Raw genomic sequence first — 27048 nt, forward strand, 5'->3', positions numbered from 1 at the left:
AAATCCAAATGTGGGAAGGCAGAAAATCTGAAAGTGGAAAAAACTCCACCCCAGTGGGATGATGGCATCTCAGCAGTGTGGAGGGTCCATTCCAACAACAGCTGAGGCCAACACTCCCACGTGATGAACCCCCCTGTGGGCAGCAAAGAACCCTTGGGTGTCTTTCTCTGTGGGCAGCACAGAGTTGCAGCTCACTAGGCCAGGTTGGACAGGGCTTGGAGCAACCTGGGATAGTGGGAGGTGCTCCTGTCCATGGCAAGGGGTGGAATCAGATTAGCTTCATTGTCCCTTTCTGCCCAAGCCATTCTGTGATTCTGTGACAGTCCTCACCTGTGTGCGTTATTTAAATTGGAAAAGCCCTTTAAGATCATCAAGTCCAACCATTCCTCAGCACTACCCAATCCACCACTAAACCATGTCCCCAAGTGTCACATCCACACATCCACACAACTTTGGGAAACTTCCAAGGGGAATAATTCCACTGCTTCCTTGGGTAGCCTGTTCCAATCCTGCTGGCAGAATCTCCATGTGTGTCAACAGATACCCCCAAAAGTGCTCCAGGGAGAGAGGAAGGGTCACAGGCTACTGAGGAGTTTGTATTTTTCATGTTATCTTTTAAGGATTTTAAGGTTTTGTGGGTTGGTTTATAGTCTGATTTTGGGTATTTTGCCTGATCAGTGCTATTTTTAAAATATAAATCCATGTCCAAAGTACTGCAAACACAAAATAGCCAGCCAGAGGTTCAGAAACAGGCTAATGAGGGAATACTGGAAACACAAATCAAGGGGAATAAAGCAGGAGACATTGCAACAGCCTTCCTCTCAGAGGCAGCATGGTGCCATCGCTCCAGGGGCTCCACGAGAGTTCTTGTCACTCTCCCCACTCTCCACCACTGCCTTCTTTCTCTCCCTGGCCATGGATCCACATCCAGAAGTGCTGCTCCTTCAAAGCTTTCTGCAGCAGCCTCTCCCAGAGCCTGGGGCTTGATCTCCCTCCCACCCACGGGGATTTTGTGGTCTCTCTTCTGCCCTCTGCCCTGCTGAACCTGCAAACCCTCACCACCCATGGTGTTTGGAGAGCTCAGGGCAAGGAGCTGAGGACACATGGAGACACATCAGGGCTGTGCTGTCCCTTTGGTTCCCTGCTCTGCAGGGGACAAGGCTCTGCCCAGTGTGGGACTGGTGCAGAGCAGCTGCCTTTACTGCCTCTGGCAATCCCAGTGGTGCTCAGTGCAGGGTTCCTGTAGTGTGGCAGTGGGGAAAGGATCAAGGTGTGTCTGCTCTCCTCTTCTACTTTTAGCTCACAGATTCTCTGGGCAGGCTGTGCCAGGGCCTCAACACCCTCACAGCCAGGAATTCTTTCCCAGTATCCCATCTAACCCTGCCCTATGGCATTGGGAAGCCATTCCCTGTGTCCTGTCCCTCCATGCCTTGTCCCAAGTCTCTCTCCAGCTCTCCTAGAGCCCCTTTAGGCTCTGGAAGGGGCTCTGAGCTCTCCCTGGATCCTTCTCTTCTCCAGGTGAACACCCCCAGCTCTCCCAGCTGGCTCCAGAGCAGAGGGGTTCCAGCCCTTGGAGCATCTCCATGGTTTCCTCTGGACTCTCTCCAGCTGCTCCATGAGGATTTTAATTTTACAAATTCTCCCTGTGACTTCATTTACTCCAAGCATCGATGCCACATTTAACAGCTCGGATGCTGACTCAGCCTGCAGGGCTCTTCCCTTCTGGCTGCGTCACTTTTCCGTACATTTCTCCAATCCCATGTGCCACGTGGAATCACAAGCAGCTGGACCAGCACAAGTGAGGGGGATAAAGAGCTGGGAGAGAACAGAACAGGATTTTAATTCAGGATTGCCACAGCCTTCCCCATTGTGAAACAACAGCATTGCCAACTGCTGGCAGCACAGCCAGGACACTCCATGGGCTTCATGTTGCACAAGTGTCCTTTAGGGATCTTTGGAAGGAAATCTTTTTCCCAGTAAGGCACAGGTTTGTGGGTTTTTTTTGTTTTTATTCTGTGAGGGAAGTATAGAAACCAGAGCCCTGTAGTTACCCCCACTGTAGTACAAATTGCTGCTTTGTCCCCGAGACAACTGATGGATGTGTCTGCCCCATCCCTGGAAGTGTTCAAGTTGGACCCCAAGAAATAGAGCACAGTATAGAGAAGCTAAGTAGTTCTCTGTTAAAAAGAAAAAAAAAAAAAACCAAAAAAAAAACAACCCCAACTCTGGAACAACTTTTATTCCTGCCATAAAGGTTTCATTTTGTTCCAAGTACCTACAAGCCAAACCAGAAAATTCCCTGTAGAAATGCTGCACTTACCTTGCTGGGACATCCCAACAAATGTTTTCCATGTCAGGAAAGAACAGCAGGAAGCCGACTTCCTTTATCTCTTGTACCTTTGAATGAGCCACTTGCCAAAAGAGCCTTCTTCCTTCACACAGTGACCACAGGCTCCACCTTTCAAACCTGAAACCATCCCCCAAACAGAACCAGTACCAACTGGGATGTGCAAACTGCTCATGTAAATGGTTACAACTGACTGCCCAAGCTATAAAAAACATTTTTTGAGTGACCAGACCCTTTTTTTTCGTGGTGTAACTACATTTGTGCAGTGCAGGTTGTCTGCCAATATTTTAAGATCCTGACGGAGCAGAATTGGAGTTTTAAGAGCAAACCCTCCATGAGCTGACCTGCAGCATCAGATAAAGCATCCAAAGCCATCAGCAACACCCTCCCAAGAGAACATCAGAGGATCATCAGCTCAGCTCTGAAAGACAAATGCCAGGGGCTTGTGGTGACATTTCCACAGCAGGGGAAGCTGTGAGCAGCCCAGCCCAGCATCCTGAGCTCCATCCAGTGCAAGGGGAATTCCTCCTCATTGTTTCCCCTCTCACTGCTTGGGGGAAAATGGGCAGCATGGAAGAGACTCCTACAATGGCACTGAGCAAAACCACTTGGGATTTCAGAGAGAAAAATCCAACAGACTCAAGAAAAGGTTAAAGAAAAATTACAACACTTGTTGAGATGGATTCCCCATCCCTGGAAGTGTCCACAGTCAGGCTGGATAGGATTGGAGCAGCCTGGGATATTGGAAGGTGTCCTACCCTTGGCAGGGGGTGGAACTGGATGAGCTTTAAGGTCCCTTCCAACATAAACCATTCTAGGATTCTTTAGTTATTTTCTTCCTTTCCCCTCCCCTCACCAAAATCAAGTTTAACCCAAATCAGACTGCCTGATCACTGCTGAAAATACTTTAAAACAGACCTACTCTGTTTCAGCTGGACATATTGCACAAATAGTGGCTGAATGTCAATCTTTTCACATCAAAACATTCAGCACCTGTCCCTGTGTTATCTTATGGGCTGCACAGGCTGCAGGGCAGCACAAAGACCCCAAGCCTCCATCTGCTCCAACCCCAAAACCCACAGAAACTCATCATCTTCCCCAGGACCTGCAGAGACCAGAGTGATGCCACAGGGAAACAGACAGCCCAATAGTTCCCAGCCTCCTGACTCACCAGCCAAAAGAGATCCAGGAGTTCCCACAGTTCCCAGCCTCCACTTCCCAGGAGCTGTTTGTCCTTTTTGTGTTCCCCTGCCTGAAAACCAGCAGGTAACTGTGATCCCAGTCCCTGATGGACTTCAGAGTCACAGGATGGGTTGGGTGGGAAGGGACCTTGAAGATCATCCCACTCCACCTTCCTGCCGTGGGCAGGGGCACCTTCCACTATCCCAGGGTGCTCCAAGCCCTGCCCAACCTGGCCTTGGACAATTCCAGGGATCCAGGGGCAGCCACAGCTTCTCTGGGCACCCTGTGCCAGGGCCTCACCACCCTCACAGGAAAGAATTTATTCTTAATATCTCATCTAAATCTGTCCTGGTTTTGTTTAAAACCACTCCCCCTTGTCCATTCCCCATCCACCTTATTGCAAGGTTTTGCTTTATTTCAAACCCCTCTCCCTGTGAACATTCCTGCCCTTCTTCCCTTGGAGAGATCAATACCAGGTCAAAAAGATCAATACCAGTATAAAACTGCTAATCAAACTGTTTATCCATCACATGCAGAGCTGCTGTCCAAGCCCAAAGCCATTGGAGCAGAGTTCTGCAAGCCCCTCACAGCCTCAGGGCCTCACCCTTCTCCTTTCATCCCCCTTCTACCACCACAGGGCCTGTTCAGCTGTAAAATAAAACACAGTCTAGCTGAAAAGAGCTAAAATTTCAAGCAAAAGCTTAATCCAAGTCACACCCACCCACATCTCTCCAGTGAGAAACAAAGGACACAGTAATAAAGATTCACCAGCATAATTAAAGAACTTTTAGTCTTCAGGGTTTTAATTTAAACAGACACATCTTCTATACTCTCAACATATCTACAGCAAAGTTTACAGCCACTTTGTATCTGTTTTGTTCCCCCCAAATGGCTGAACCTTCAGCCATCACCTTCTTTTTCCTCAGATTTGTTACTTTGTTGTTGTTGCAATAAATTCCACGCTGCAGCAGCTGGGATTCTGTACACAGACAGCAAATACCTAACACCGGCACACAACTCCCAGCCCTGGCATTTCAAATTGTACAGGAAAAAAAAAGAAAAAAAAAAAATCAAGACTGATGCAGCAGCCAAGTCCAAATAGCAGTTCCAGATGCTGGGCCAGCAGTGCACTCATCACTTGAACAGGCAGTAGTGAACAGACACAGCTCACGTCACACAGTGCAGCTGTGACAAAACACAGGCAGTGCTGGGAGAAACCTCACCCCTCACACAACCACAGCACTGCCCAAGGCTTTAGCAAAGCACACATGAGACACCAAAAATGCTGTACAGTGCAATTTCAAATTAGATCCTATGCAACAGGGACAATAGTGCACATCAAAACCAGCGCCACATTCAAGACTTAATACAATCAAAATATTGAAGATACGTATTTCATATTTCCCTTATGAAAACTGTGCAAGTTAGTTCCTTTTTCTTTTTTTTTTTTTTTTTGGTAAATGGCAGAGTGTCCTCATGGATTGCGCCCAAAATTTGGAGATGGGGCTTTCCACATCCATCTTGTTACACAAAGAGTGTGTGCAAAAGAGCAGGAGCATGGTGGCAGCAAGGGCGTAAGGCAGTGGCACAAGGAGGAGCCAGAGCTGGGACCTGCCCCAGCTCAGGAAGACACAGGGAATCTGCAAACTCGGTGTCACAGGGCAGGGATCCCCCTCTGAGGGAGCAAACCCATCACTCATACTAAATATGTGATTTAATAGGGGAGGCAAGCAGCAAAGCAGAGAACGGGAGTGATCTGCTGTGAATCTGGAGCCTGGGAGGCACTGGAATGGAAAAGCTCAAAGGGAACGTGGCAGCAGCGTGGCAGGACAGCTCTGGGAAGTGTCCTGTCACAGGAGAACCTACACCACCACACATCTTGTCCCCACTGCAGCTCCTGCTGGCCCTCCCAGGCCTGTGCCACAGAGCCTGTGCAGGGACAAGGTGCTGCAGGGCCCAGGAACTGTGGAATAACGTGCAGGGGCTGCTCAGGAGGACACCAGCACTGCCACAAGGATTCATTCCCAGGATCCACGTTCCCAAGGCACACACGGTGCTTGGGTGTGCATTCAACACAAGTGGAGGCTGAAATTGATGCCAGCTCAGAGGGAGTGTGCTGCCTTTTGTTGGCTGTCACAGCTGGTTTCCCAATTTCCTTGGATGCCTGCAGTTTGCAGGAGAGGCTGGAGCAGCCAGGCAATTAGATCCAAAAAAACTCTCTCTGCTTCTCTGTTATTTAGCTCAATCCATAATTACTGTGTTAGGGAATTGCATAACCTTTAGGAGTGTTTTATGTATAGTCTATTACAGGGAAAATAGTGCCTTCTGAATCCTTCCCATCTGGCTGGGGATAATGGATTTCAGATGGAGAAATTCTGAATGGGGTCGGGAAACACCACCCAGGCAGGTGCAGATCCCAAAAACATCATTTCAACGGGTGTACAATCATTTTAAGGGCTTATATGAGCAACACACACAGAGGAATCTCCAGGTTTGGAGGAGGGAACAGCCCAATTCTGCCTCCCCTGTCATGCAGAACAGATCCCCAGCCACCCTGAGCAGCATTCCCTGTGTCAGACTGGATCTAGGAAACAAAGCTCCAAACCTAAAAAGAAATTAGCATAGCAAGCAGGGGAAATCACTCTTCTGCCTTAAGTGAGCAATGTTTTAAAAGGGATCGTGTTATTTTTTAAGCCAGAGGACTTCAGGGCTAAGTTTAGCTTAGGCAAGAAGGAAATAATTAAGGAAATAAGGACTGAACAAAAGGCATTAAGGTAGCACTTGACCATTATCACATAATTTTATATAATTTCCTTGGTTATAGAATTTTCTTAGACTGTATTTAGTGGCTACATGATTTCTGCAGGTTCCTGCCCAGCTACTTCTACAACTACAGATCCTGCATTTTCACACATATCTATGTGAAGTGGCTTTTAATTAAAGGCAGCTTCATTCCATAAACTTGGAAACTCAGCAGTTTCCAGAGGCATCCCACCACTGACCTACTGCAGCTCTGTTGATTCCAGCAGAACCAGGCTAACAGGAAGTTCTTTTCTGGATAATCCCAGCCACATGTGCTGCTGTTAATTCAACTTTTCCCAGTCCTGGGGAGTTACCCATGGAATTAAGCTGAAAAAAATGCCTTGGGAGTATTTCAGACCTATCCTTACCTGTCTTTTTAAAGGAGGAAAAAAAAAAAAATCACAAGAGAGAACTCTGTTTTTATAAAAAGCAGAATGAAGCCACAGAAACGGAAAGAGCAGCTACAAATTACAAAGTTAAATGGAAAAGAGCTTATCCCTAAAGTCTTTAAGCAGTTTTAGCAGCTACAAATCATCTAAACTCTTAGTATTTTTTGTAGTGTGATGGCCCCTTCATCTGCAGCAGATCTGTGAGGTCACCTGAACTTCCAGCTTCTGCTTTTGAGGTTTCACAAGATGGGCATAAGAGCACAAGAAGGAAAAGCACATCAGGTGCAAGAGAAATGTTTTGTTGAGTTGTAAATAAAGTGTTGCTCTTGCACCCTGGCAATGCAGTGAACCTGGCCAGGTGTCCAAACCCAGCCAGGCAGGTTGGAATTTCCAAGAAGGCAGCTTGGCTCTGGTTTAAAGGACAGCTCTGAGCCCTGTTCTGCAAGTGGACACCCCCACCAACTCCTAAACCGTTTTGTTTTCCAAGTAGAATAAAAAAAAACTTTGTTCTTCCTTAGGAGATCATTGTCCACGAGGGACAATTCCACCTGAAGGTCATGGCTTTAACATTAGCAGCAGAATCCCTCCTTCCATTCTGTATTGCACTGAAATGTCTTGCTCTGGTTTGGTATTTAACTTCCTGCTCCCGAGCCAATGCTGAACACAAAAACCCAAGTGTGAGATGTGAAGGCTACTGAGAGTATTGTGTAGACTGGCAGAACCTGTAATTTGATTTTAACAATTTCTAGATTTCCTAGGAAATTAAAGAACTAAGCTGCCTTACTTACTCTTGGAGAGAAAAGGTGCTTCCAGACAAAATGCCTTTACCTATCTATATAGAACTCTGTATTTCAATCCTGTGAGTGTTCAACAAAACCAAAAAAAGTCCAAAATAAATTGGAGACATCCTGTCTCTTGGCCCATCCTGGTCATCCACACAATTGGAGGTAAAGAGTTCCAGCTTCTGCTGACACTGTACCCAATTCTGAAACAGAACAGCTGCCAAGAGGGGACATTGTGCCCAGCTGTGTCTTCTGTAAACAAAACAAAAAGCCCTCCCCAGAAAGCAGGGAGGTTCATGGAGTGAGGGGTTCAGCAGTGGGAGGGTCAGCTGTACCCAAGGGCTCAGCAGAACATGCACTTTCCATGTTTCTTCCTCGATCTAAAGGGGAAAGCAAAGGCCTGAGGCAAAGCCCAGCTCAGGGCCCCTCCTGCACCTCCCCATCCGTCTCCAGCTCCGCCAGCTGCCGCCTCAGTGCGTTCACCTTGGCCTGCAGCTCCTTGTTGTACTTGATAATGTTGATCCTTTCTTCTTCAGCTTCCTCCAGGAATCTGGAAGGCCTGTTCCACCGCAGGAAGACACCTGGAAGCCCAGAGACACCCAGGTCACAAGGGGTTCTTGAAACAAGGGGGAATTCATGAAGGTTGTTCACATTCCAGCAGCTCTCAGGTAAGGTGCACACAGTTCACATTTTCTTTCCTTTCCCTCCCCCCACAAATGGCTCCCCCCCTCCTCTCCAAGCTCACCATCCTATTAAACAAGGTTAATAAAAGAAAAATGAAGGGGGTTAATTCCTTTGTTTCCTCCTACACTCATCAGACCACTCCATTTTCAGTCTCCACCCTGCCATGACAGCCGGCTTGTATCATTGTCATGAACTTCAGCACCCATGGGATGGGAAAAGTTTCTGCAGCAGAAAACACACTGCACATGAATTCTCCAGAATGATCAATAATGAAGTCTGACAAAGAAAAAAATCACAAAAGAGAAATTGCCTGTAACAGGGAAAGCAAACCTGGCTCACCTTCCCAGAGCTGCAGGCTCTGTGGGGCCACGGAGGGCCAGATGACAAGGCTGTTGGCCTCATAAAGAGGGTTCTGGAACCTGCTCAGCTTTTCAGGCCTGTTCACCCAGGACCAGAGGGACATGGTCTTCTGAGGCAGCTTCAGTTTAGCCCTAAGAAACCCACAGGAACAAATCAGTTTTATACACTTGGATCTGTAAGGCTCTTGTTAGATAGAACCACACAGACAAGGCCACAAGTTTTTCCATGTGCTACTCCCTCAGATAATCCCTTCACCATCATGGTACATGGTGTAAACCTAATGCAATTTACTCAGCATGGCTGATTACAAATAGTTTTGAATAAAAGATGGGGAAATAATACTTGTAAGATGGCTGTCTGTTGTCCAGGTGAAGAATCAGTCACCTCCCCACTTTGGTTTGGGTGCCACGTTTGGAAAGGGATCAGACTTCTGTGTTAAGGCAGGGCTGGAAGGTGGGGCAGGGCTGCATCAGGGAAGGATGGAAATGGAATTCCTGAGCACATAAAAGCAGTTGCGCTGCTGGAATGGGCACGTCTGACAGGTCCCTCTGGTGGCAGGAAGGAACACAGAGCAAGCAGTGCTGTTTTCCTGGGCAATCCCACCTCCAGCAGTTACAGGGATCCCTATGCCTCAGATTCCAGCAAATCTCATTCTGCCTGCACTGGCAAATTGGACTGCCAGGCAGGCAGGAGATTCACCACTCCTGTGAATGCTTCAGACAGCACAAGCTTAACATCAGACTTCAACCCCTGCCTGTGCTCCCAGGCTGACATGCTCAGATGCGACAGGCAGGTTATTACACATAACATTCAATACTCCTCCAAATCTCAGCTCATTGGTTTCAAGTCTAACTTGGTTTTGCAGATTACTGGTTCAGCAGCCCTGCAGAAGGCAGCAGAGTCTCTTCTAAGCCCAGATTACTTTAAGGACAGAGGGGTTTACAGGAAGCTTTAAATTGCCTTCCTTCTCTGGAGGATCACTTCTGTTTTTCCCTTCCTGTCCAGTGGCTTTCAGTGCAGCAGAAGACCCTCAGCCAAGGCCTTACTGGAGCCAGGAGTCCTGAGGGCAGAACTGCCAAGCTCCAAACAGGAATCCAAACCTCCCTGGCAGCTGTGGGCAGCTCCAGTCCTTCACCCTGTTTCTACTCCCAGGGGGGGTCTCAGGACCATCAGGCTACAGAGTCACGTTCCTCCCTCACAGGTGAGGGACAGAATTCTGAGCTGTGGCCTTTGCCTGCCTCAGCCTCCTACTCCAGACCTGCATGGACAAGTCTGCTTCCCACAGCTGTGACTCACACCAAACTCCAGCTGGTTATTCTTTCATGGAAGAGCTTCTGTGTGAGAAACCAAATAAACTGGTGATGGGTGGAGATTTTTGGCCAGGTTGGATGGGGTTTGGAACAACCTGGGATAGTGGAAGCTGTCCCTGCCCACAGCAGGAGGTTGGAACGAGATCTTCTTTAATGTTTCTTCCAACCCAAACCATTCCATGCTTCTGGGACCTTCTTTTAGTCAAAGTCAGCCTGACAGTTAAAGGATTCAAGTCAAGCATCCTTACCAACCTTTCGCTTTCGTTGTTTCCCAGGAAAGTCCCAAACTGGGAAGCGTAGGCGTGTTCGAAGAGCATGATGAGGAAGTGCTCGTTGAACTCGAAGGAGCAGGGGAACTGCCGATGGATTTGCCACACACATTCCAAGAAGAGCAGGAACACCGGGGCCTCCCACTTCTGTTTGCTGTTGGAATAGGCTGACTGGGCACAGCGCTGCTGGAAAGGGTGGCCAGCCTGGAGGGAATCAGGGACAGCATCACACACCAAGGGATGGGATGTGAGGACATGTGGAAAAAACACTTCAGAGTGAGTTCTGTCCATGCAACTGCTCAGGCAGCCAGGACCAAGCTGTTAGAAACTATCATCCCTTTGCTGCTGGGGCACCTCAAATCTGGGATTCAGTTTTGGGCTCCTCCTGACAAAAAAGACATTGAGGGGCTGGAGAGTGTCCAGGGAAGGGAACGGAGCTGGGGAAGAAGCTGGAGCATCAGGAGGGGCTGAGGGAGCTGGGAAAGGGGCTCAGCCTGGAGAAAAGGAGGCTCAGCCTGGAGAAAAGGAGGCTCAGGGGGGACCTTCTGGCTCTGCACAACTCCTGACAGGAGGGGACAGCCAGGGGGGGTTGGGCTCTGCTCCCAGGGAACAGGATGAGAGAATATGGCCTCAAGCTGTGCCAAGACTGGATATTAGGGAAAATTTCTTCATGGAAAGGGTTGCTCAGCCCTGGCACAGCTGCCCAGGGCAATACTGGAGTCCCCATTCCTGGAGGGATTAAAAAGCCATGTGGATGTGGCACTTGGGGACACAGATGAGTGGTGGCCTTGGCAGTGCTGGGGGACAGTTGGACTTGACAATCTTAAAGGTACTTTACAACCTAAATGGTTCTGTGATTCTATGACCAATTTCCCTGCCTTTCTTGGGCTGTGTTTGATCAGAGAATGTGAGCAGAACAAGCTGGGGTGGGTGCACTGGAGGACCAGACTGCCAAGGTACAAAGAGCACAACTCGGGTTTTGTGGCTTGGTCTCAACAGTTTTCTCTACTGAGATGGAAGAGGTGCAGCCTGGTCCAGTGGAACCCAAACCATTCTTGATAAGAGATGCTCACCCTGAGCACACAGAACAGACAGTTCCCCAAAATCAAAAACCTGCCATGAGAGGCAGAGGCCCCAGGAGTACCAGAGGGACAAATGACTCAGGTAATGATGCTGCTCTTTAGGACAAAGGACACTCACACTCAGCAGGGCTGCAACAAGGCCCAACCTGTTGGCTGCCTCTCAGGCTATTTCCCAACCCCAGTGTCTCTGGAACTGTTTGTTGTTCTGTCCAGGGGTATTTCTTACCTGCAGCCACTCCCTCACTACAAGAGCCTCAAAGCCACGAATAGTCCTGCACCTTGGATCCAGGATGATCTGTGCCAGGGAAGTGACCTGGAGTGTGGAATCAGTTCCTTCACTGCCATGGACTAACACTGAAGCGCCTTCCCTGGGAAAGGAAAAGGTGGGAAGGGATAAGAGTTTGAATGAGCAGAACCCATCCCAGTGGATGCCATTACATCCCATGGACACCAGTGCTGAGGTTTTGCTGGCTCTTTACCACCACTGCAGCCCCATCCCACATGGATCCCACATGGATCCCACCCAGATATTCATCCACAGTGACCTGAGCTCTGCATCACTAAAAGCTCCGTGTCTTGCTGAGCAGTCTGGAACTCCAGATCCTTTCCCACACGGACAGAAGGTGCACAGTGAGATCTCCCTTGTGGTTCTCACTCCCTGGGATTAGCATCCCTTTGAGTTACAGTTTGGAGGTGCAACTCATCCCATTCCACCCCTGCCATGGGCAGGGACAACTTCCACTATCCCAGGTTGCTCCAAGCCCCATCCACTCTGGCCTTGGACACTTCCAGGGATCCAGGGGCAGCCACAGCTGCTCTGGACAACCTCTGCCAGGGCCTCCCCACTGCTATAATACAGAGTTTCTCCCTAATATTTCATCTAAACCTTCCTTCCCTACATTATGTTCACCTTTCTCTACACTAATTTTCTAACATTATTTTCCCCTTTTATCTTTCAGGCCTTTAAGATGTTGGAAGATCTGTCCCAGCCATTCCTTCCCCATGGAAAATACAACAGAACTCTCCTTTAGAGACCTCCAGGCTCAAACTCTCAAACAGAGACCTCCAGGCTCTGAGTGAGGCAGGTCAGGCACGTGGAACTGACCTGCCATGGCTCCACATGGTAAACACAAAAAGCAAAGCTGAGGTTAAAAATTATGAAATCAGCCACTGTCCCAACAAGCCAGAAGGGTTTCATCACTGATCTTTCCCATTACATGCTTGCAGGAAAGAATTTCAGATAAAACTATTGATCCAGAGCAATCCTTTCCTGGCACAGCCAGTAATGAAACCAGCACTGTCAGAGCTTTTTAAAAGCACAGAGCTCCCATTTTAATGCAGCAGTGAGTGCTGTTTCACCACTGAGCCTGCATTTCAGCTGCTTGTGTGCCTGCAGAACACATTCCCCAGCTCCTATGAAAATCCAGGTTTTCCCTAAATTTTGGGATGGGCTTTTCCCACCCAGAGCCACAGATAAAACCTATTTAGATTCCTGAATCTGGCCTTACAAACCCTTGCAGCTGACAGCAAGCATTGGCTCTGCAGCTGGAGGTGTGAGCATGAGTCAGCTGAGTCAGCAGCATTTGTGAAAGAAATGTCAGGTTAAAAGAGGTCACAAGCACTTAGAAGGGATGAGCAGGATTGCCTGGACAGGGCTGTGGGGATAAAAATATAAGAGGGGAAAAGCACTGGACCAATTCTTAGGGAAAACAAGGAGATACCATTGTTTTAACCTCTGGAAATGAGGTGTGGTATTGGAAATTTGCAGTTGAAAAGAAAAAAAGATTTCCTAAAGAAAGAAAAAGACATCTCTGTGTCCCCTTTTCCATAGAGATCCATTTTTCCATGGACCCATTTTAACCCAATCCTTCAATAAAACTCTCTAAATTAGCTTGGCTGCAACAGACACAGGACAGACCTTAAACACATGATCCAAAACCTTTTCTTAGCCCAGATTTCCTCCCTCCTCCTGATTTAAAAACACTGACCAAAACCATCCTATTGGAGGAACATTCCTTCACCATGAGGAAACAGAATCCTCCACGGGTACAAGTGAGCCAGACCACGGTGGACAGTTATTGATACTGCCAGAGGTATTTAATGAGCAATCTGTTAACGAGTGAATGAGCAGCCCAAGACTTTCTGCAGGAGATTTACCTGTCAATGCACTGAGCAGCCAGACAAGCTGCAGTCAGCAGCTCCTTGATGTGAGTGAGCCAGTTGGAAGCTTCCAGTTTACTGAGCCAGCGGTCCATGTTGTGTGACTGGTCATTGCAAGCTTCCACCAGCTTGATGAAGCTCTCCTGCAGGATATTAAACCTTTGGGAAAAGGAAAACATTGTTGAAAGCACAAGCAGTAATATAGGAATGAGGACGTGGATTATTTAGTGTTTGTATATTGTGTTTATTCATTCCTCTCTCTCTGATGCTGTAAATAATCAGCAACAAATGTAAGTTCACATAAAATCTTTAGAAGCAAAACCAAACATTTCAAGTATTTGCAAGAAAATTCCTTATTTAACTGCTCAAGAGCTAGCCTACAGCTCCAGTAACATTACTGCATGTCTGTGTAGAAGGATTCCCCAAAATTAAGGCTTTAAGAGAAGTTGAACAACACCAGACTAAAAGTCTGTTTATTTAGCAACTTGTCTCCAAATGACTGAACAACATTAGACGTCCAGAGAAAAGCACTGGATCACAGAATCATGGAATGGTTTGGGTTGGGAGGAAATTTAAAGCTCATCTCATTCCAACCCCCCACCATGGGCAGGGACACCTTCCACTACCCCAGGTTGCTCCAAGCCCTGTCCAACCTGGCCTTGGACACTTCCAGGGATGGGGCAGCCACAACTTTTCAGGACAAATCCTCTGGATAAGAAGAGTGTGACAGCCAAAGAACAAACCCACCCCTGCAGAAGATTTCTGGCAAGGTACTTGCTCCTTGCTGTGCAAAGGGGAACACAGGTTGGAGTGTGGCTGAAGAGGGTCAGGAAAATAAACAGCACAGGGAGATGCCTGATGGCTGAAGCCTGCAGCAGGTTGCTCAGAACAAGGAACCAAACCAAAAATCCCCTTTTCATCCTGGTTTTGCCACAGAAGGAACATGACCCTGTTGCCAGGAAGCAGGATACACAACTCTTCCTACAGGAGTAAATACTTTGTGGAGGTATCACTGCTCTGATGACCTCATGTAGCCAAGCTCAGGGGAGAGCCTGATTTCACCCACCTCTCGATGTATTTGTGAATCCTCCTCCACTGGGGGTAGTGGACTTCTTGTTCAAAGCCCCCTCCCTTGGCCCTGGCCTGCTGGGCAACAGCCAAAGGCCGGGTGTCGATGACGAAGCCGCGGCGGCCGGAGCGCAGCGTGGCGTTGATCAGCTTCTCGTCCTCCTTGCAGCGCCGCCCGTTGGTGCCTGTCAGGGGCTGGCTGCTCCTCATCATCGCCTGGGGAGACACAAAACCATGGATGAGGCACTGGAAGTGCAGAGAATTCTGACTGAAAGGCACCAAGCACTTGAGCTCCAAGCCTTGCTCTAATCCTTCAGTTGTTTCGAGTTCAGTCCCTCTCAAGGATTGAATGTATTTAAAACTGAACTAGAAATCCTTGCATCCAGCCCTCATTTGGCTGGGCAAGTTCTAAATGCCAGCCATCATCTTAGAGACTGTATCCCTTCAGTTATGCCTCAAGCACCATCTTTGTGAACTACTGAGCTGCCTTCCTGCTGATGGCTCCTTTACAAACCCCAGCAGTGTTATAAATCCCTGGAAGCGTTCAAGGCTGGGTTGGATGGGGTCCTGAGCAGCCTGACCTGGTGAGAGGCATCCCTGCCCATGGCAGGGGGTTGGAACTAGATGGCCCCTAAGGATCCTTCCAACCAAAACCATCCTATGATTCTATGAAAGCAACTTTTTCAGGATTGTCATTTTCGAGGTCTAATCCCAACTCTGTTCTTAAAACACTCAAATTGCTCATGTATTAAAGGTGACATTTTTACCCCATGGATGGACTGATAAACCTCAAGTCCACGGCTGAGCTCAACCTCAAGATGGCTGAGCTGAGATTTCTCTTTAGCAAATGCCTTTCAATTCAGAAGCACCCCAGCAGCTCAAATCATAATGGAAATGGGAGGGCAGCCAGTCAGCAACTCCAGGTACAGCTAACTCAGAGCCAGGAGGGCAATGAGAGTGACAGCATTACTGTCACAACTGCAATACTCTGAGCCAAATACTGTTGTACTTCTTACATGAAACATGTACAACTTGGAGAGATAACTGAGCAAAAATCTTCCTTCAATTGTTTTTGGTTGAGCTGAGAAAAACCAAAAAGCACAACTGATGTGGAGTAGGTGGTTGGCTGCTTTCAAAGCAAAGAAAAACCCAAGGTACTTCTGAGTCTGACCAGACAGCTTCAAAATGAAGGCTTACAAATTTTGGCCACAGGAGGTGAAGAAGGCATTAGAGCATTTGAGGAGACTGTATCAAGTTTAAAAGCTGTAGGTTGGACATCCCAGCACCCTCAGAACTGGTTACATCAGCAAGAGACACAATTACCCAACACTTTCGTACAGTGCATTTCTTAATTCCAATGTATCAGTCACTCCATTGGATTCTGGCTTGTTAAAAGTCTGTGCAAGACCAAGACTTTGCTACTCCTGAACCAAGTTGCCCTGCCAGGTTCAGAGAACAGATTGTTCTGATCCTCCCTGCACAGTCACACAGCAGAAGCAGCGTTGGCTCTGCTGTCACCGCAGCTGTGATGAGGGCCCACCGCTCACAGACAGGACAATGTGGCTCCTGCAATCCTTTCCATGAAAACTCTTGGCAGACACAGCCAGCCAGGGTGCCAGCAGGGGCTTTACAAGGCTCATCTTGTTCTTACTGCTGTAAGTGAGCTCCTGCCCTGCACATTCACAGCCAAGCAGATTAATGGCTATTTCCAGGATGGAGATCACTCATTCCATCACCAGAACCATCTTCCCTCAGGAAGCCAGAAAATAAACCAGGAGCTCTGTTAATTCCAGAGCATGAAACCAAGAGATTCCCCCACTTCCTTCAGGCACAAGTGCCCCTCAAACCCAGCTCACCATCCCATTTTTCTTGTGGTAGTAGCTCAGCACTGGGAAGCGGCCGCCGTGGCGGAACAGGGCAACTTTGCGAAGCGCCTCATCATCGATGGATTTGGGGACGATGACAACTGGAGGGTAGGAGGGACACACAGAGAATTCCTTGTTCACACAGCTCAGACGCCATTCATTGGTCTGAAAAACACCAGAACACAGCTTTGGGTCAGAAAAGACATTATATGGGAGAGGTAACAGGGAAGAAAGACTTCCATGCACAGGATAAAGCACACACACACAGTCGTATTTGTGATCTGTTCCATTTGCACCACAAATTGTCCTTTAAGTAACCATTTACAGGGCTGTTGACCCATTAATTTTTCCAGCACATCCCTTGGTGCTCCCTGCAATCACCTCCTTGCTGCAGCTCCCAGAAGCTCATTCCCCAGAGTGCAGATAAAGCTCGGAAGCAATGGAGGAATGAGCAAACGCCTCTGGGTCTTGACCTACAGTTCCCCCTTTGGTTTATCCACATCCTCAAACAGCACAAAATAAGCCCACGTGTGCAGAAATGGGTGATTGTGGCTTTAAATTGTTTCATACGCACAGCAGACAGCAAGGGGAGATCCCACAGAGAAATGTATTCCCACAACAAGAGGGGAAAAAAGTTCATTTAGATACAGGGGATATGGGCCCAACCCTCCATCTGTGCTGAAAGAAGAGCTCACAAGACAAAGGTGGCCAAGAAAGGCAAGAATTTCCACCCATTCCAGATGTTGAAGCTGCTTTGAAGTTAAAATTTCAATTTAAACATCTCCAGCTTGGTTCTGTTCTGGGGTCTCAGCTACAGTTTTTCCTCCTAAAGCACCTTCTGGAAGGGGCTCAGCAGCCAAGAACTGAGGGCTCATCAGGAGCTCTGTGATGTAACTGCTCCAGCCAAAGCCCTGGGAAAGAAGTGCTGCATGTGGCACCTCACAGGCACTTGGCATGAGAATTCCAGCTACCTGATACCTGGGGTCACCCAGGGTCACCCAGAGGTCTCGGCTCCAGCTCAGGGAAAAAGGTCAATGAGGAGCTTCTGCAGCAGGGAGAGACCTCAGAGATCCATCAAACCTCTGCTCATCTGAGTTCAAGGAAAGTTTGAGGCAGACAAAAAGGCAGAGGGATAAGGCAGCAGGACAAAGTGAGAGAAAAGCACAACAGCTAAATTAGGCTGTGACAAAACACACAAAATCCACATCAATTCAGGTCTGCTGACTTAACATGAATTAACTGGATATCTCTGATCAGAATTTCTTTCTTCCAGATCCTTACTACCCCTTGTCACACACCTCCTGATTGCTACCTGCTTATAAAAATCCACCTGACTGGCTCACTGGTCCAGTGGAAAATTGGGATCAATTCAGGAATGTCTTCTGGCAATGAAGCCTTTCCATCAGCTGAACAAGCTGATCTGACTCACAACATTATTTCAGCAGAAGCACTTCCAAGGCATGGGATGTGTAGCTTAGGAGACAGGAAAATTGTCCTTTTTGGTGGCACCCTAAAAAAGATGCTGAGAAAAAATAAATATCAGCATTAGAGCACTATTTGCTGCCTGTTTGCAGCAGCCCAGCTGGACAGCTTTGCACCATCCCTGCTATAACCTTATTTCATTATTCATTAGCCTCAAAACAGCTCCTCTGAACAGCTCCATTTTATAAAAAGCAGAGCTTCTCCCAGATGCAAAGTCAAATTGCCTCTGGCCATTGTGTTATGAGCAGAGATGAAAACTTCTGGGATGCAAAAGGATGTGGCTGGTCACAGCTCCAGCTTCTAATGCACCAGCAATGGGATTTTTAACAGGGTTTTTGGGGTGTCTATTGGGTATGCAGTTTGATTACCATGAAAAAATATGGATCTGGAATACCAAACTGGTAAAAACCTCACCACGACACAGGATGTGGTGAAGGCAAAACCAGAACTCTGGGGAAGGTGTGGGAGACTGGCTGTCCCTGGCACCACCAGCATGGACAGGAATGGAGGAGCAGCACCTGATTTATGCTCCACTCTGGTAATTTAACCCTGCTCTCCCCCCCATTTACAGCAGAGACAGAGATCCCGTTCTGTCATCCCGGTGTAATTTCCACTACAAGGAGGAGGAGCCTGGCAGCACTTGGCACCATTTGTCATCCCTCCAACAGCTCCTGCTGCAGAGATCCCATTAACCTCTGCACTGCCAGCTCCAGACTGACCAAATCAACTCCTTTAGCTTTGGCCTGGCTGGAATTTGGAAGCAAAAAAGGGCCATCAGTAACTGGAAGAGCGAGGCAGCAGCAGAGGAAGCAGAAGGACTGCAGGGAAAGGGATGAAGGGAGACCTCACTTTCAACCAGATAATTCTGCTGTGTGAAACTCAGGGAGTACAAAGAGGACCCTTAATTCTCCTAGCAGGACTTTTAGGAATCAAGAAAAGTTAAGGATAAAAGCAGTGAAGGGATGAGGGCTGAGCAGAAAGGAGAGAGAATTCCAGAGAAAAAAGAAAGCAGTGATTTTTAAACTCTTGGATTTCTACTTTTCTTGTTCTAATACTTATTTATACAGACATTGATTTCCAAATGTCCAAGCTACAATTCCTCTTAAAACTTAGCCAGGAGAGGTCGTTTTCCACAAAACATTGGGAAACAAGTCAAGCTCTACCAAAAGGCCTTAAAAAAAAAAAAAAAAAAAAAAAATCGAGAACCTAGCATGGATCTTGGGATATCCTGTGAAGCAGCAAAGCCAGAGGCCATTCCCAAGGAACAAACCCTGCTGGGATCAGATTGTGCATTGACAAGGAGCAGAACAGACATCAGGATTGATGCTTGTCTGAAAAGACCAAAATATGGTTCACAATTACCACTTGACCTGAGCCCAAACCCAGAAAATTCTGATTTCTAAAAGGGGCTCTGACATGAAGATGAAGCACAACTGAGTTGTTCAGAACCTTGAGATCTTTCCTGCTAGAAAAAGAAAGAAAATAGAGAAAAAAGGGAAGTGAAAAGGAAAGAAAAGAGAGAAAAAGACAGGGAAAGAAAGAGAAAAATTGGGGAAAGAAAAAAAGAGAAAAAGGAAGGAAAGTTAAAAAAAGAGAAAAAGGGGGAAGAAAAAAGAGAAAAAGAGGGGAAAGAAAAAAGAGGGAAGGGGTACTGAAAAAGGACAAAGGAGAGCAAGAAAAGAGGGAAGAAAAAGTAAGAAAAGGGGGAAAGAAAAGGAGAATGAAGCAAGTGATTTTCTGGCAATAAAATAACTTTATGTTAATTATACTGGCAGTGTAAAAATTTCTCAGGCCTCTTCACTTCATTTTAGGAAAGTGAATTTCCAGAGTTAGTTTGCAGCATCCTGCAGAGTTCTGGAATTTGGCAGAAGAGAAACCTCTTGGCTCTTCTCTGACTGCTCAGAGAAAATATGAACCCCTGCACATACTCTGAATTCCATTCACCCCTCACTGTGCAGTGAAGAATACAAATTACATATTCTAGATACACATTATCTAAATATTTAATGTATTACCTAACTTTTCCACAAAGTATTAACTTTTACACTGTGCTTTGCCATTAGAGAGTGTTGAAAACAACTCTCCTGTAGCAGATGAATGTGGAATTAATAAATTACTAGAGCTGTAGGGTGGGTGAAATAGTTTTTGACTTGTTATCCTGCTGGGGAAGGTACAGATCCAGATGGATGATTTAGCAGAGGCAGGAACCTTTGGAGTTCTACTCATTTGACTTCTGGGAGAAAGATTTAAATCAGCCATTTCCTTGTTCCAGCCTGTCACATAAAGCAGTGTCATTACAGAACAAGAATTATTTGGTCAGCGAGACATTTATCTGTTGTTCAGGAGATGTAAATCATTGGAAGGTGGCTTTTGACACCATTTTGTTCAAAATGTGAAGTTTTGGGTTAAAAGCCAAGAATTAATCAACAGTTGTCAAACATGGAGATTTTAAAGGAATGAATGATTGCCCTGGAAATGTGGTGCCAAAAAGTAATGAGGTTTTTAAATGTAATTCTTTCACAGAGAATATGTTCAGAAAGGCAAGAGATTGAAAAATGAAGATTTAAGTCCCTGAAAAAATAAGAAGAAAAAGCACATCAATGAATCCATGTGCTGGATATGATAACAGTTGGTCTGTCTTTGGATGGCAGAGGAAGATAAGACACATGAGAGTGCTTTAATTATGAGACAAAAATAGCAAGGGCCTCTGAACCCCTTCAATGTTCTTTAATTTCCTGGTGATTTCATCAACTGAATTTGGTCAAGCTGATCACATTATTCTGTTGTTACTCATATATAGGAAGTGATACAGGCTGCAGACAAGCTGGGCTGCAGAGAGAAATAAAAAAAAAAAAAATCAATGTTCTTGGATGATGCACTAATGGATGTGGGCTCAGAAACCTGAGCTGCTGGAGCAAGAGCACAGACTAGATGCAAAACAGAGACCTGGAACACAGAGATGCAAATCCAAGGAATTATTAAAACAGGTTCCTGCACCCAAGATAGTTCCCACTCTATCAAATTCAGCATCCTAAAAGGAAATTTGAGTAAGAGAAACAACAGGCAATGCCACAAGAACAATTCCTACCCAAAACAAAATCAATGTGCTCAGCAGCGCCTGGAAAAAGAGAACTGGAACTTTCCTGCTTTTTGAACCTTCTGAATATTTCCCCAGCATCAATTAAAGGGAAAAGTGTTTCAAACTGGGCATCTTCATTGTCATCCTCCTGAAGAGCAATTTTCTTAAACCAGTGTAATTCCAATGAAGGGTTTGACAAAGATTCATCTCATTCTATTCCAGATCAAAATTAAGAACAACAAAGCCAGGACAAAGGATTTCAATTTGTTCTTCCAATTAGAGAACCATCCTCAAAGGCCAAAAACATTTCCTACCTTTGTGATTTCCTGAAAAACGCCTCAAGGTGAAGGAGCAAACAAATGTCTGATGTCACAGAGGGAATATTTCAACAACATTCACTTCTCATCCAGGCTCCAAATGGATTTTTAACCATCTGGGATTTCCAGTCCAGCCACTACTGGGTGTAACAGTTCACAGAACATCCAAGTGCCTGGGAAATCCCTCAAGTCCCACTCACCACTGAGCTGAGGAGCTCAAACTCCTGTTCCAGCAGAAAGGTGGACCATCCATCCTCCAGGACCTCGAACATCGGCCGGTAGAAGAAGGGATACATGAGGGTGACTGAATCCAGGGTGGAAAGTGCCTGTGTGGACAAAAGAAATAATGGAATCACAGGTGGAGGTTGGAAGGAACCTTAAAGCTTATCCCATTCCACCACCTTCCACTATCCCAGGCTGCTCCAAGCCCCATCCAGCCTGGCTTTGAACACTTCCAGGGATGGGGAGTCCAAAACCTCTGGGAAATACCCCACAACCTCATGTGAAATATTCCAGATTCTACTCTGCCTTTCAAAACATAAAAACCTGACTGGGAAAAAAAAAAAAAAAAAAAGAAAAAAAAGAAACAAAAAAAACCTCTTAAGGCTGAGGAGAGCTCTAGACCTGCAGGTTCTCTGGCTGATGGTAGCTGCTCACCTCGATGGAGCTGGCAATGTTCAGACACTCCTCCATCCCTGGGATGTCCAGCTGGATAATCCTCAGGTCTTTGCATCTTATGACAATGGTGCCCAAGGAGCCCACAAACCTACAGGAGACAGGAAATAAAGAGTCCCATAAAAACAGGATCCTCTGAGGCAGGAGAAGTGGCACAGCTCTTCCCACGAGGCAAATCTCCATGAATGGCAATTTGTCTGCAGGGGCACCTTTCAAGAAAATAAAGACACAAACACAACTCCTTACTTGCTATTTTCAAGTTTGGTTTTATTTTCATTTATTCCATCCTTTTGCTGTGGCAGGGAGTGGAGGTATTACATGACAAATATCTCACTGCTGGAAGGTTGGGAGGCCCTGGCACAGGGTGCCCAGAGAAGCTGTGGCTGCCCTTGGATCCCTGGAAGTGCCCAAGGCCAGGCTGAAGACTGAGCATGGGAAGAAATTCCCTGAGGTTTCCACCCCTCTGCTCCTTTCCTCTCTCAGAAACACACAGGGAAATCAGCAACAAACTTCATCAGCACCCAGCAACTCCCCCATCTGTGCTTTTTTTAATCACTGCTGCCCGATTTCTCCAGTCTTGCTGGCAGAAAGGAACTCTGTTCTGCCAGACTTCCTTAAAAGCCTTTACAAACAGGGGAAGGATTTTGTAATTAATATTAAAAAGAAGTATTATCATCAAGCTGGAAAAAGGGCCAAGGTGAGTGAGCAGAAGACAATGACAGGGGGCAGATACTCCATGAGGGGCAATAGTGCAGGTAAAGCAGAAATGAGGGGAAAAAGAGAAATCTCTGAATTCTCTGCAGCTAAAAGGGGATGGGCAATAAAAAATATGCAGCTCTGCAGCTACAGCTCAGCTGTAGCACAAAAAGCACATTGCCAGAGAGTTACTGATTCCCCTGAGCAGCTGGAAAAGTGAGGGGGGATGCTGTTGAGCAGCAGGAGAAGATCTGGGGCTGAGCAAGTCCAGAGCCCAATTCTGCTACCAGTTTTGGAGGGTGACTCAAGGCAAACCCCTTCAGCGGCGCTCTGGCGTCCCTCTCCGTGCACAGTGGGGAAGCTGCATGGTTTATAAAGTGCTTCCAGGGTGGGTGAGTCCACTGAGCAACGAACACAGAGCAAAAAGGGTTAAACACAACAATTCTGACTCTCTACAGGACAAAAAAAAAAAAAAAAAAAACCAACAAAAAAACCAACAACCTTTGAGATGCAACATCAAACATGAATGTCCAAAGAGAAGGGGAACCCCGCCCTGGGAGAATCACTGAGGCTGGAAAAGGACCATCGAGTCCAAGCTGTGACTGTCCCCACCTTGTCACCAGCCCAGGGCACCGAGTGCCACCCCCAGGCATTCCTCAGACACCGCCAGGGATGGGGACTCCAAACCTCCCCGGGTATTCCAAGGGTTTCATCTCCCTTTTTTGTGTAGAAATTCCTCCCGATGCCCAACCCGAACCTCCCTTGGCACAGCTTAAGGCAGTGCCTGTGCCCAGAGCATCCTTCCTGCTCTCCACACCGGGATTTGGCACAGCTGAGGGGCCAGCCGGCCTTTCCAACCGCTTCCCCTTCGGGGAGGGCAGGCAGGGAGAAGGGGAGCAGCACCTTTTCTCGATGGAGTCGATGTTGGAGTGCAGCAGCCACAGCTCCTCGGCGTTGTCCTGCCGCCGCGACGAGAAGATCAGGTGGTGGCCGGTCAGGCACAGCGTCCCCTCCACGGCCAGGTGGAACGGGCGGTGCAGCACCACGTTATCCGCTCGGGGCGTCTTGATCAGCTCGGCGAACTCCATGCTGGAGGGGAAGGCGGGGAGGGAAACTCACCGGGAAAATTCACCGGGAAAACGGAGGGGAGCCTCGGGAACAGCGGCAGGGCCGGGCGGGGAAAGCCGGGGAGGGCGTGTGCGCTGCCGCCCGGGCAGGCAGGGGCATAGCCCGCGGTGGCGGCGGCTCCCCGGGGACCGAGAGCGATGCGGGGAGCGGGAGAGACCCGCACAGGGCCGCCCCTTCCCCTCAGGGCCGGACCGGGGGCGTCGGGAGGGCGCTACGGAGGGGAGCGCGAGGCGGCGCGGGCGGACCCTCGGTGCTGACTCGGGGAGGGTCAGGGCGCCGGGGGAGCCGCAGGAGCCCCGGGCCCCCCAGGATTCCCGGGATTCCCGGGAGCGGCCGGCGGAGCGGGATGGGCCGGAAGCGCCGCCCGGGAGCCTCCCGGGTCACGTGACGCGCACCTGGGCCAATCGGCGCTCGGAAGCCTCACGGCGACGGCGAAGCGCGTAAAGGGTCCGGTGTGCGGCATGGCCCCGCCAAAAACGTTCCGCGGGAATTAAGGGTAAGGGGCGGGGCTCGGGTGAGGGCGTGGCCAATGGGAGGGGCCAATTGATGGGCGGGGAGAGGGGCGGGACTTGGGGAAGCGGGCGGGAAGAACGAGAACGGGAACGGGAACGGATTGGGAATGGAGCGGGAATGGGAACAGAGAGGGAATTAATCGGGCGGGATTGGGAATGGGAAGGGATTGGAAATGGAATGGAATGGAATGGAATGGAATGGAATGGAATGGAATGGAATGGAATGGAATGGAATGGAGCGGGAATGGGAAGGGATTGGGAATGGAACGGGAATGAAGCGGGAATGGGAACAGAGGGGGAATGGAGTGGGCAGGATTGGGAATGGAACGGGAATGGGAAGGGATTGGGAATGGAGCGGGAATGGAGCAGGAATGGAAACAGAGAGGGAATGGAGCCAGCAGAGAGATGGAATGGGAATTGGGAGGGAATGGATCGGGCAGGGAATGGGAATAGAGAAAGAATGGATCAGGCAGGGTTGGGAATAGAAATAGAGAGGGAATGGAGCGGGCAGGGAATGGGAATAGAGAAAGAATGGATCAGGCAGGGTTGGGAATAGAAATAGAGAGGGAATGGAGCGGGCAGAGTTTGGGAAAGGGAACAGGCAGGGATAGGGAATGGAGCAGGAATGGGCAGGGATTGGGAATGGAGAGGGAAGGGAACAGGCAGGGATTGGGAATGGAATGGGAATGGGAACAGAGAGGGAATGGGAAGGGATTGGGAGTGGAACGGGAATGAAGCGGGAATGGGAACAGAGAGGGAATGGAGCCGGCAGAGAGACGGAATGGGGATTGGGGGGGAATGGATCGGGCAGGGAATGGGAATAGAGAAAGAATGGATCAGGCAGGGTTGGGAATGGGAATAGAGAGGGAATGGAGCCGGCAGAGAGAGAGAGAATGGAGCGGGCAGAGTTTGGGAAAGGGAACGGGCAGGGATTGCTAATGGAAGGGGAATGGAGCAGGCAGGGATTGGGAATGGAGCAGGAACAGGCAGGGATTGGGAATGGAGCAGGAGTGGGCAGGATGCCGGAGCCGCAGCCCCGGGCTGGGCAGGGAGCAGGGCTGGGGTCGGGCCCCACCGAGGCCATGGGCAGCCGCAGTTTGGGGACAAACCCGCAGGAATTGAGCGCAAGCACGGACAGGTCCCTGCTGACCCCAGCCCAGCAGCATCCCACTCCTGCTAAAACTGGGAAAAAGGCCAAAAATTCAGCCTGGCCACACCACACGTGGTGTTTTCTGAAATCCCCCTCAGGCTCTTTTCCAAAGTCACCCAGCTGTGGGAGCAGAGCCCCTCCTGCACTGGGTTTGTGTTTCCATCATGGAATTATTGAGTGCTTTGGGTTGGAAGGGACCCTAAGGATCATCCAGTGCCACCCCCTGCCATGGGCAGGAACAACTTCCACTATCCCAGGTCACTCCAAGCCCTGTCCATCCTGGCCTTGGACACTGCCAGGGATCCAGGGGCAGCCACAGCTTCTCTGGGCACCCTGTGTCAGGGCCTCCCCACCCTCACAGCCAAGAATTCCTTCACAATATCCCATCTATCCCTGCCCTCTGGCAGTGGGAAGCCATTCCCTGTGTCCTGTCCCCCCATCCCTTGTCCCAAGTCCCTCTCCAGCTCTGCTGGAGCCCCTTTAGGCCCTGGAAGCTGTGACACTGCCAACATCCCACAGCCAGTGGTGAGGCCGCAGGGTCAGGGGTGCATAAACTCAAGTGCTTTTCCAAGGTTTATTCCTGTAAAGTTCAGCCCTGTCAGGAAGAGCTTGGGCACAGCTAAAACCCAAACCTTACCGCTAAATTTATTAGCAGAGGTGTGAGCAGGAATGTGGATCCCTGGAAGTGTCCAAGGCCAGGTTGGACGGGGCTTGGAACAACCTGGGATAGTAGAAGATGTCCCTGCCCATGGCAGGGGGTTGAATGGGATGATTTTTAAGGTTCCTTCCAACCAAAATTATCCTGTGATTCCAAACTAAATTCAGGGCTGGTGATGCTGAAATCCAGCATTTACCCTGAGAATATCTGTGAGAGTGAGAAGGGCTGGCCACAAACCAGGAAAAGTGAAGTTCTAGGGAGTGGGAAAAAGATGAAGGATCCTCCAGATCTTTAGGGAAAAAAAAAAATCAGATTTTTCCTGAAGAGGGGCTCTTCTGTCTGCTCTGCCCGTTGGGGTTGCTGGAAGGGAGGCTGGATCCAGGATGTGATCCAGAGCTGCAGATCTCACAGATCTCACTCACCCAGACAGGCTCTGGCTCCTCAGCCTCCACCTGCTTCATCTCTGGCGAAGAGCAAACCAAAGTGAGGAAATCGAGTGATCAGCCACTGCTGGGCTCCCTCTGGAGGGGACGGGTGGCTCCTGGCGCCGTCCTGCCCGGCGCTGCCTCGGGTTCAAGGATGTCCAGCCCCTGGCCCATGGGATCAGCCTGGGTGGATGCCAGCGGGCAGGAGTGGGTGACAGCCTGTTCTGGGCAGCTGTCCCTGGGGAGGATTGCGGAGGTGTTTGCATCGGGTGACCTGAATTTTTATCCTGGCCCCTGGTGCCGAGTTTGTCCGGTTTGCTGCCGGCGTGCCTCGTTAGTGCTGGAGGTTTTGGTGATTCCAGTGACTGGGAATGACCTAAAGTCTAATTAATTTTAATCTTGTAGATAGATGCAAAGATTCATAATAAGGACGATTAATTCTCCTCTTGTGTGGGTCTGCACTGATGCACATCATCAGAGAGAAGAGGGGTCTCTGGGTTGACAGTTTGAGGTGGAAGAGGCCTTAAAACTCATCCTATTCCACCCCTGCCATGGCAGGAACACCTTCCACTGTCCCAGGCTGCTCCAAGCCCTGTCCAACCTGGCCTTGGACCCTTCCAGGGATG

At 48.6% G+C, this 27048-nt stretch overlaps 1 protein-coding gene across 1 annotated transcript; it reads right to left on the minus strand.

The window, feature by feature from the left end:
• Positions 1-4305: 4305 nt before the first annotated feature.
• MTMR9 (myotubularin related protein 9) lies at positions 4306-24085 on the minus strand. Its single transcript, XM_054001655.1, has 11 exons — positions 23923-24085; positions 23453-23638; positions 21836-21944; positions 21379-21504; positions 16292-16465; positions 14434-14651; positions 13365-13526; positions 11434-11575; positions 10109-10329; positions 8526-8677; positions 4306-8083 (listed from the first exon to the last, which is right to left on the minus strand). The coding sequence occupies exons 2-11, from the start codon at positions 23635-23637 to the stop codon at positions 7920-7922; spliced, it is 1653 nt and encodes a 550-aa protein (XP_053857630.1). The 5' UTR covers position 23638; positions 23923-24085; the 3' UTR covers positions 4306-7919.
• Between the last annotated feature and the right edge of the window lie 2963 nt (positions 24086-27048).

This window comes from Vidua macroura, chromosome 31 (genome assembly GCF_024509145.1).
Source record: "Vidua macroura isolate BioBank_ID:100142 chromosome 31, ASM2450914v1, whole genome shotgun sequence".
NCBI classification, from domain to species: domain Eukaryota; kingdom Metazoa; phylum Chordata; class Aves; order Passeriformes; family Viduidae; genus Vidua; species Vidua macroura.

Bases quoted from the DNA above. Each gene is read 5' to 3' on its own strand.
- MTMR9 (XM_054001655.1), bottom strand. From the start codon at position 23,637: ATGGAGTTCGCCGAGCTGATCAAGACGCCCCGAGCGGATAACGTGGTG. The intron at 10,330-11,433 runs GTAAGAAATACC...GATTCCCTCCAG, and splicing joins TAGTGAGGGAGTGGCTGCAG to GCTGGCCACCCTTTCCAGCA. The intron at 8,678-10,108 runs GTTGGTAAGGAT...TGGGTTTCTTAG, and splicing joins GGAAACAACGAAAGCGAAAG to GGCTAAACTGAAGCTGCCTC.